The following is an 11,006-nucleotide window of genomic DNA, read 5'->3' as shown; positions in this document are numbered from 1 at the left end:
GTTTACTTGCTATTTAATATATTGCATTCCCCAGGATTGTCTTGTTAATTAGTTACACAATTAGTCAAATTCAGCATTTAAAAATATTTTATTTGGTTAAGAAACTAAAGCAATTATAATTCTATAATTAAAATTTCATACTATGCATGAAATTGAAAAATTCAAAATGTATACTTTTCAATCACAAAAATTCTTGACCCTGAATATAAATAAACAAACAAACAAACGAGTCTGTTTTTTTCTACATATGAAATGCAGCCCTATTTTAAAATCTAAAAATAGATTTTCCCCTTATTGTTAGATATTAGGAATTCCCCCAATAGTGAAAAGTCACATTTCTAAACTCAGTCAGCACCCTTGACTCCTGATTAAGAAGTGAATCTATGGTTTACCATAGGCTGTAGCTTAAGAAAAGAGAAGAAACCTCTTGGCATTAAGAGAAGAATGATGAGGAGAAGATACCCTCCTTTTTCTCATACAATGTGTCGTACCACAAATTAAGAGAAGGTGGAGACAGAACAACAGACAGAAAGTGCATGATGGAACAGCCCATACAAAGAACATCATCATGACAACAAAGACAAAAATGATGTTAAATGGTAAAACGTCTAGTTAGTTGGAACATCCATCCATCCATCCATTTTCCATACCTCTTATCCGACACCGGGTCACGGGAACAAGACAGGGGACACCCTGGACGGGGTGCCAAACCATTGATCACACACACATTCACACACTATGGACAATTTGGAAATGCTAGTTAGCCTACTATGCATTCCTTTGGACTGGGGGAAGAAACTGGAGTACCTGGAGGAAACCCCCGAAGTACGGGGAGAACATGCAAACTCCATGCACACAGGATGTGAGCCCCCAACCCTGGTAGTGCGATGCAAACGTTCTAACACCTAAGCCACATTAAAAGTCTTGTCATAGTAGGAGTTTGTTGTAATTGGCAATAATAAAGATATTATTACAGCTTAAAGTGTAATGAATGTTATTCTTACACACTTCTGTATCTGCATAGCTGCAAACATGTGAAGGCGTCGTGCACAGATCGCATCTTCCGTCATATTTCACATAACTTGAACTTGTCCACTGGGACACAGAAAAATGAAACAAAATGAAAGAACTAAAGAGCAGCATGGTGATGCAGGTTCTAGCGTTGCCACCTCACAGGACCAGGGTCACTGGTACAAACCTGAGCTCGCGTTACTGGTTGTGTAGAGTTTCTCCCTGATTTTCTCTCTGAGCCTCCTGCTTCTCAGGTTTCCTCCCACCTCCCAAAAACATGCAGGTGGATTAGCTATGCTAAATTACCACTAGACGTGAATGTGTGTGTTTGGTGCCCTGAAATGATGTCCCATCCACTGCGCATTCCTGCCTTTCACCCAGTGTTCGCAGGAATGGCTCTGAATAGGCTTTCATTTAGTTGTACATGTTCTGCCCCCCCCCCCCCCCCCCCCCCCCAAGTTGACCAGCTCATGTTATGCCCTGACACCTATGCGACTATATGTACAACCCCCTCACGTTGTATACCATAAACCAGGATTTACAGTGAAAGTGCGTTCAAGGTGCAAAGCAGGTGCAAAGCAGTAGACCAACACCTTAACCACTGACATTCCACTGCTCTATGCATCATATCCTACAAGATGAAGGAGAATCAGTGTGTGACACTTCACCCAAGGTAGGCACTACGCTGGGAGTTTGCACGATTGCAACAAAAAGTAAGTGTATTTCATTATTATTCATTTATTTGCATGCCTGAATCCCAATAAGATCCCAAGCTAAACTAATTGGCTACTGCCACAGTGTGCTTGGTGTATAATATTAATATAGGGCATGCACTGGTGAGTTATTTATATTAAAATCTGCACTCTGTGTGCCTATATTGTGTGGATGTGAGGGTCTGCATGTTTACTCTGAGCTTGTGCCATTTGTCTTGCTTCTAAAGTGAGATTCACGCACCAAGTTCACTACAAAGCACACATCTTAAGCTTCCTCAGTATGGGATAAAATCATGACTAAGCAAGGGTTTCCTGACTGTATTTACACACAAACAGACACTTTTCAAGCAGCCTGTGTATGGAAGATGCTGGATTATAGGGCCAACCGTTATGCCCCTGTCCCACACACCGCTGCCGGAGACACTGAGAATGACCGCAGTACTAAGCAAAATGACCTCTGGGCTTATGATTTGCCATTCACCACTCTGAAATGTAAGTCACACCATGAATAGCTTGTACATTTATTTGTTTGTTTGTTTGTTTATCAGCCTATAGGTTGAGTTTTTGAACTTGCTTAAGCATATTTCCCAAAATATTAAGTGAAAATACTTCTATGTTCTATGGATGCTTCTTCTGGGTTCTATGGATGTCCCACATAGGTATTGCACTTCCCAAAGATAGTTCATGACCAAGTCACCCCCTGTATGTAATGTAAACTGGTTATACAAACACTCCCGTCTATCTGCATCTCTGTTATCTGCTGTTTCACCTGTGAACTAATAAATTGACCAACATGCTGCAAGCACGTGTGAGAATGAACTTGTTTCTACAGTAAAATTGCACCTTGGGATTTATCTTTTTATTTTGTGTTATAATACCAGCTTATTAATGATGTAGATTTGACAGGTTGGAATATTTTTGCTTATTAGAATTTAAACAATGTCCATGTTGTTAAATACTTGTGGGAGTAAAACAGCGCAATTACTTCTGAACACCAAGGTTTCAACTGAAGGTGTATTTTTTACACTGTAATTATATGAGAAACCAGTGAGAAGTGTTTATAGTGTAAGAAAGAGACACTTGAGACATATTTGTTATGAATAAAATAATTGTTTATTGATTATTTCAGATTTAACTAAATACCATCATTAATAAAACGTTTATTGTATTTAATAAACATCATAAAAATAGACATAACCTATTTTAGCACTAATATGTCTAGCCTACACATTTAATATATATAAATTTGATAAATATACATTAGATTAATGCTTATATCCTAAATACACAATACAAATCCTACTGTACAAATGAAATGAGTGAACTGAGCGAAGGCTAGTCCGAAAATACATAACACAGATTTTTAGAAAGACTGATGCTGGAGTCTAGAGGTGAAATAGCTACCAGACTTGTAAAACCCTAAGACTGGAGCTTATCTAATGGTAGCTTAATAGCTAGTACTATACTACTAGTTAAGAGTAACTAGAAAACTAATAGGAATGTCAGTGGAAACGGGAACAAGTCCAGTTGGGCCCAAAATTACGTCGTGAGTGCTGATAACGACAAGAAGGACGTAAATCGCACCATCTTTAGTGGGAAAGAAGTGAAAAGTAAGGGAGAAGGAGGATGAGCTCCTCTCCAAATCATTCTCAGTGTCTTCTTGCTCCTCATGTTGTCTACTTCTAGGAGGATCCTCTTCATCGTTGTCCTCTTCTTCACTCATGTGCTCCCTCATCCTCATCCAGAAATTCGCCCTGCTGGATGGAGTATCTTCAGGTGGTACGAATGACAATGTAGGGGATACGTGCCACGAAGGGGACGAGCTCCTCTCCCAACCAGTGAAGTCAATCAGCTCATCGTCTTCATCTTCTTGCTCCAAACGCCGTCTTCTTCTAGGAGGGGCCTCTTCGGTGTTGTCCTCACTCATCTGCTCTCTCCGTCTCCTCCCCCGGCGTACATCCTCCCCTGCAAAACAATTGATACCTACCTGATCAGGACTGTAGGACTCCTCATTGTCACGAGCCTCCACGGTGTTGTAGTGGAGCTCACTGGCAAGCAGCAGGTCAGACGGAGTTTCCTCCATCCATGCTCCTGTGTGAAGGGAGATGAAGAGAGTGAGATACATCTCCACATTTCGTAAAAAGGAATCAAAACTTAGCAAACTTTTAGTAAACTATATAACATTTTTTTTTTAAAAACAAGTTAAACCAAGCTCTAGCAAATCAGGTGTCCTGACATCCTGCCGTCAGTGTTTTCAGGGCTTACTGTGCATGTCAATATTGCATTATTTTTGTGATGTTGAACAACACGCCCATCATTTTATACTACTTGCGTGTGGACTTGGAATCTGATAGGGTATTTTGCAGTGTAAAATCATCACACCTGTTTATTTTATATTGGTAGGACAGTCTGACAGGGTATTTTGCAGTGAAAAATCACCACACCTGTTTATTTTATATGGTAGGACAGTCGGATAGGGTACTTTGCAGTGTAAAATCACCACACCATTGCCTAATAAGAATCTTCTGCAAAGTTACACTAAATTATTTTCCGAAGTCACAGACGCGAAGCAGAAACCCGCAGTAGGAGTTTTCGATGTGGTAGGATGATGGATCCATAGATCTTAGCTATAATTTTGCGCTACGGTGGAACACCGGTTTAGCGTTATTTTTGATAACGCTGTGTTTAAAGCACTTGTGCTTATCTGAAATGAAGTGTGTGTGATGCTGAAAGGAAAAGGGGTAACTTACCGTTGCTGTCAGACAGTCCGCTCACTCCGGTCTCAGGCTCATCCTCCAGGAGCTGCGGCAGGTCTTCTCTCCTAAAGATCATCGCTGCGACGCCGCAAGTGCTGCCGGAATGATCGTAGCGGTGACTCGGTGCCGGGATGAGGTGACTCGGTGCCGGGATGATCGTAGCAGTGACTCGGTGCCGGGATGATCGTAGCGGTGACTCGGTGCCGGGATGAGGTGACTCGGTGCCGGTATGATCGTAGCGGTGACTCGGTGCCGGGATGAGGTGACTCGGTGCCGGTATGATCGTAGCGGTGACTCGGTGCTGGGATGATCGTAGCGGTGACTCGGTGCCGGGATGAGGTGACTCGGTGCTGGGATGATCGTAGCGGTATTACTTGGTTCAGGATTTGACTGCAGATCGCCGTGTAGAAAATGGTCAGAGAGTGAAAATCGCACATGTAAGCCAGAGTTTGAGAGATTTAGAACTGAAGTGCTACCGCTCCGTCTCGCTTTATATACCCTCCGAAACGTTCGAAAATAAACATTGTAAAATTTGAAAACAAACATTTAAAAACAAGCAAAAGCCTTAAAGCCGTTGCCATGACCTGTGACGTCACATCCAATAATGGCAGGCGCTGTTTCTCCCGGAACCAATTACTCATTCAGTCTTATAGATATTATTTTATATTATGAAGATAAAAATGGTATCTTTCTCGAGTATTGTAGCAGTTGTTTAAAATTTTAATATATAATTTATTCACATAATATAGTCTCTCTATATATTTATATTTCATTAATATATAAATAGTAAATCATATTTAAGTACTGTATCCATATAAACAGTGTGTAGAGAGATTCTGGATTTTGGTTTACCATTTTTAGTAAATTAATAAAAACAAATTTTCATATACTAATTAATATTAATAATAATGGGGTATTTTGTACTTTAATTAATCACACACGCACATGATTAATTAAAGTGCTATATATATATATATATATATATATATATATATATATATATATATATATATATATATATATATATATATAAAATCGATATGTACAATGTTATGTTTATAAATAATTTTTAGATATTTGTATGTTTGTATTATATTTTTTTCACGTCTCTTTGTTTTTTATACAAATGTTTTTGTTTGTGTTTTTTTCATAGACTCATTTTTTTTTTATCAATATAAGCCAATGTGTTTATGTAAAAGCTTTGTGTAATCATATCTTGTTCCATTAAGAAAAAGTTTATACACGCTGAACCCAACTTTATTTTGATGCTAAATCAGGGTGTGAAGTCGATCCTAAACTATATATTGATAGGAGTCAGTTTAAAACTAGCTTTTAAAACACTTTTGAATATTTTCACACCACTGTCACTTAAAGTACATTGCACTTAGCAAAGCGTAAATAAAATGATCGTACACTTTGACGAGTTTCACCATCACCATCCGTCACAAACAGGAAGTACTTCAATCATGATCTAGAAGCAGTTAATATCTGTTTTCTCAGTGCAATATAATATAATACAATATAATATAATATAATATAATATAATATAATATAATATAATATAATATAATATAATATAGTATGAAACCATATGTACTGAGAGCCTTTTGTCAGTGTGTAACATTGTCGTGTCCATGTTGGGAAGCTTCTGCCTGATTCATTCCTGTTTCTTTTACATTTTTGAGCTTTTTTTTTGTCAGCCCTCATTAGTGGATTTGGTGGTTACTTTCATGCAAAGTGACTTACGTAGAAATAATCCAAGTTGAAGCTGAGCTATCCAACTATCAGGTATCAGAGAATGTGATTATGTAAGGTACAAAGCTCACTTTTATAGGAAAATAATCAAAGATGAGGTGGTGTGATGTCACATCCCAAAGTGTTTTATTCCCCTTATAATGTTAGACTGTAACGTTACAAACATAAAAATGTTTTTGGAACATTTCTCACACAACATTCACACAAAAGGTTAGTGAAAATGTTCCTATACATGTAACTAATAATGATGCTACTAGAACTGTAACACTTTTGTTAGCTGACAGGGTGCAAGTGTGGCTTTCTTTCAGCCCTGGGATTTGAACCCAAAACATTTCCATTACTAGCATCTAGCAACTAGCATTAAGCTACCACCTTATATAAAAATACTAAAAAGTACTATTGCAGGTCTGGGCTATTTTTTCCTTCTACAGTCTGAAATTTTAAAGCACTGATTGTCTAATCAAATCATTCTGTACATCAACACTAATGCACCACAGAAAGAAACAGTATTGTTCTTTCATTTGTAAAAGTGCATAACTGTGTTGACCTTCCTGTCCATGCCATCTATCATCTACACTGTGATGGCATTTATTTACATGCTTAGCTGCTATAGTCCTTGTGTTCACAAACATTTTCTGCTCTTAAAAATAAATGTTTAAACATGCAAATTATGTTGTTTTCCATTTCCTATTGCCACTACTGTTATGGGAAATAGCAAAAGTATATTTGTAATTATTTAATGACAAATAATTCAATTTAGAAATGCAGTATGAAAATCAATAATTCGAGTATTCCCCTGTAAAAAATACAATGTACTGCTGTAGACAACACAGTTTAATATTTGAAAATGATGTGATAATACAGTAGGATGCTATATTTGTGAATAACAGTACTACACTGTAAATGTTGATTAAAGAAGAAGTCCTGTAAAAATATTGTAAGTGGCTGGCAACTCAGCTGCCAGTATTTTACTCTATTCTATTTTTATTGAATACTAAATGACACTTTTTATCTGATCCCAGTCCCAGTGCTGTTGAAGGACGTGCTGATTGACAGCTGCTTCCAGTCATCTTGTTCCAGTCCGCTCAACAACTGGTAAGTTTGCATTTTTCTTGGACAATGCTAATAATCATCATTGAGAATGAAATGAACACTGGATTTTTATATGTTTAGCGTGATGACCTCACGGCCCTGGTGATGGTCATGCTATATGGTCTGCAGGATAGGAAGTTCCAGCCCAGAGAGCCAATGACAGGAGAAAGGGAGGAGCCTATAGACATGATGCCGGTGGAGAACAGCATTTTCAGGTTTATGCAAAAAAGTATTCCAAAGTGTGTTACCCAAGTTTGTTATTTATTTGTAGCCTTTTCACCAAATACCACATATGTGTGTGTGTGTGTGTGTGTGTGTACGCTAGGTTTAGGACGCTTCAGAATCAAGCAAGATTCTGTGTGTATTTTGCAACATTATGCCAAAAAGTGTGAAGGAAAAGCACAGACATAACACAAACTACCCACCTGTGCCTTGGTGAACACACTCAAGAGCAAGCCACACACACACACACAGACACACACACACACTCTGGATATCATACATATAACAATTGTGTATGTATGACTCCACAGTGTGGATGAAGTGTATGTGATGCTGAAGACCACACACACACATCTGAAGTCTGTAAGGACACACACTGTTCCATTGCGCTGCAGTTTACACACCAAGCTTGAGAACGTCTGATTAAGACGACACTGTTAATGGATCACACACATAATACAGGTGACACACTCATATACACACACTTACACTCACCGTCTACTTTATTAGGAACGCCTGTACACCGGCACATTCATGCAGTTACCTAAGCTGTTGGCCTGATTTTTTGCATTGCGCTGCTGCCACATGATTGGCTGATTAGATATGTGCATGAATGTGCACATGTACAAGTGCTCCTAATAAAGTGGATGGTGATAATGACCAGCATTTTATCTTTCTATGTCTTCACTCTTCAACTTACTTTCCTCTTGTTTCTTATTTATCATCTCTCCTTCAGTCTTCCACAACATAAAAATTGACCACCCCCACTTTCTCTTTATCCTTCTTAGTCTGAAACTTTTTAAAAATTATTTTTTAAATAAACTTTCCTAACTTTTCTAAGTCTTCTATTTTCAAACTTCCCCTAACGGGAAAATGACCATACTTATTCCACTTCTCTAGATCCCAGACCGAATGGTCCCCATATTTGATCTGCATTTGCTTTGCAAATCCCCAAAGGTCCTGGCGTGAACTCATGCTGTTACCCATCTTCTTATAATTTCCTTTTCTCTCTTAAGACCCAAACTGAAGTCCCTGACTGTCTTAAAAAGTAACAAAGAAGAATGGTTCATAAACATTTACTTTACAGGTCCCTGACCTTTACTGCAGTTTCACAAGGAGCCCCTGACTCCTAGGCAGTCCCAGACTCCCAAAGGAAACAATACTGACCGTCAGGTGGCTGTCCCAATCTGCATTGAGGATTAGGTCACCGTCGCTTCTCTCTCGCAGCAAGACTGGCCTCCTATTCAGCAAACTGAGAAAGGAAATTTTTTATTCAGGAGTCTTGGACTCCCCCTTGCACGGTTACAGCCCCAAATCCTGCGAGAGGAGAAAACGAAGGATATTCTAACTCGAAGCCCCAAGTAATGTTGGATATTTTTTTACTTTAATGATCTAGTCTAGGATAATTTAGTATAGAAAAGAGTCAAATAACAATTAACAAGATTGAATCCTTTTAATGACAAAAGCTTTTGGTCCCCCGTCCCTTCAATATAGAGTATGAAGTGACAAGAGCTGATTTCTTCTGCTGAAACTGCTGAAAGGACAAAATGTTACAGACAGTTCGAACATTGGATGACAATCTTATTACAGGAATCCAAGGTATGTTCTCTTTCACATAAAGGACAGGTTTTGTTGCCTGAGGTCCTGTTGTGTTCCCCTGCCAGAGTTGTTGTGATGGTGGTAGCAAAACTTCCATTTAGCTGAGTCGTTGCGTCTTTCCTGTAGACCTTTCGCCATTTATCTCAGAGCTTATAAGGAAGCTTTGCCAGAATGGCTTGCATGTTGGCAAGATTCAGTTCATTCATGTAGTGAATGTCCTGCATAACATTGCAGTGACTTCAGAGAAAGAGACCATAATTTTTCAGAACCTTAGCATCTTCAGATTGTATGACTTTCCATGAGAGAGCCTCATCCATATAAGCTGAAGCTAATTTTACTTCATTGGCAAAGTGTTCTTTGAGCAAAGCCTTTGCCTTTACATAACCTTGTGAAGGAATCATACCTTGACAACTTCTGATAAACTCCTTAGGTCGCCCTCTGGTGTACTGCTCCAGGAAATGCAAACAATCTCAATAACTGCTTGCTTTCTTTTCCACCACTTCCTCAAATGAGCGCATACAATCATGCTAACTTAATGGATCTCCATCAAAGCTTGGAATTTCCCTTAGTGGAAGTAAAGCAAGGTTAAGTTGTTGCATCAGTAGAGAGCAATCTCATTTTGCTTATCACTTTATTGTTTTCCTTTGCTTTGTAATGTATGAGACATGGGCAGGTGTTGTGAGTGCACAAATGATTCCACTTCAGTGTCAAGAGATTTGATTCCCGTAGTCTTCATCCTAGCTCCCTTTTCTTCAAAAAGTATTGTGTGAACGTAAGTCTGTGGGCTCCCTGCTGACTCCGCCCACAGGGAGGAGCTACAGGCTATGCTGTCCTCTGTGTACACAGGAATGAGTTAACACTTTCTGCTAGGCTAACTTTGTATGAATAATTGTGTCCACATAAACACAGTTTCCAATGCAGCCCAATAGTGAATAGTCATTGCAATCTTTGTGTGTTGCTTGGAATATCGGGCTGGATTTTAAAAGATGAGTGATGTAAGAATACTTCACAACTAGCGTACTACCCACTATTAGCATAAGCCACCCGGTAGATAAAAAGAATTAGCTGACCTATCTGGCTTCTATTTAATGGAGCTGTCCAAGTCTCAAGCACCAGAAGCCATTACAATGAACATGTTACTAGCTATTTCAATTAAAACGCTCAGCTTTTCTCAGAAACACAGTGTTTAACATTTTACACTTTAGCACTACTCCTTTCCTTTTTTTCCTACCATTTTTGAAATTCTACTTTATTTATTTATTCAATATTTATATTTTCTCATGGCAACTCAGCGAGGCTCATCGCACTCAATCAATGGACAGTGGATTAAACCATTTTTTAAAGGGGGTGTTATTGGTTGGAAAACTGGTTTCATCAGTAGAGCTGGACCGTATCATTGATGAATGAATTTGAATCACTAACTGCTCCTTCATTCTGACTTTGTTTCAAATGTTTGTTTTCATGTTGAGTTTTTGCTGGGCTGTTAACTATTCAGGTTTGGGTGGTTTGCCCAGAAGCTCGGCGAGATGAGATTAACTTTGTCATCTTTGTCATCAGGATCATGCATATTCCCATTTCTTTTAGTGGAAATGTCAAAAAAGGTCATTTATGGCTAGATTTATAACTGGTTACAGAACTGCTTAAATAACAAATTCATGCAATCAGCGCTCTTACTGTCTGGCAACCCCCCAAAAGGCACACTTAAATTGTACAGATCGTGCTGTGATTTTATTTAGCGCTCTACATTAACAGGCCATATAGTAAATAGTGAAAGTAAGTGAAGGAGCAATTTCAGACAGGGCTTTAGTGTTCACCCCATGCACACACACAACACACACAGAGCTATCATTCTAGTTTG

General features: G+C 38.7%; 1 protein-coding gene and 1 long non-coding RNA gene across 2 annotated transcripts; one reads left to right on the top strand and one right to left on the bottom strand.

Moving 5' to 3' along the window:
- Positions 1-2,841: 2,841 nt before the first annotated feature.
- Positions 2,842-5,088, bottom strand: LOC108259791 (uncharacterized). Its single transcript, XM_017459511.3, has 2 exons — positions 4,475-5,088; positions 2,842-3,815 (listed from the first exon to the last, which is right to left on the bottom strand). Exons 1-2 carry the CDS (start codon positions 4,554-4,556, stop codon positions 3,193-3,195), a joined length of 705 nt encoding a protein of 234 aa, XP_017315000.1. The 5' UTR covers positions 4,557-5,088; the 3' UTR covers positions 2,842-3,192.
- Positions 5,089-7,432: 2,344 nt separating this feature from the next.
- Positions 7,433-9,109, top strand: LOC128629353 (uncharacterized). The gene is made up of 3 exons (XR_008393713.1): positions 7,433-7,542; positions 8,637-8,910; positions 9,044-9,109. It is a non-coding gene; the product is annotated as an uncharacterized LOC128629353 (long non-coding RNA).
- Positions 9,110-11,006: the final 1,897 nt, after the last annotated feature.

This window comes from Ictalurus punctatus, chromosome 28 (genome assembly GCF_001660625.3).
Source record: "Ictalurus punctatus breed USDA103 chromosome 28, Coco_2.0, whole genome shotgun sequence".
Lineage (NCBI taxonomy): Eukaryota > Metazoa > Chordata > Actinopteri > Siluriformes > Ictaluridae > Ictalurus > Ictalurus punctatus.
Note: the sequence above shows the minus strand (reverse complement) of the source record. Positions and strands in the feature narration are given on the sequence as shown.

Bases quoted from the DNA above. Each gene is read 5' to 3' on its own strand.
- LOC108259791 (XM_017459511.3), bottom strand. From the start codon at position 4,556: ATGATCTTTAGGAGAGAAGACCTGCCGCAGCTCCTGGAGGATGAGCCT. The intron at 3,816-4,474 runs GTAAGTTACCCC...CCCTTCACACAG, and splicing joins CGGACTGTCTGACAGCAACG to GAGCATGGATGGAGGAAACT.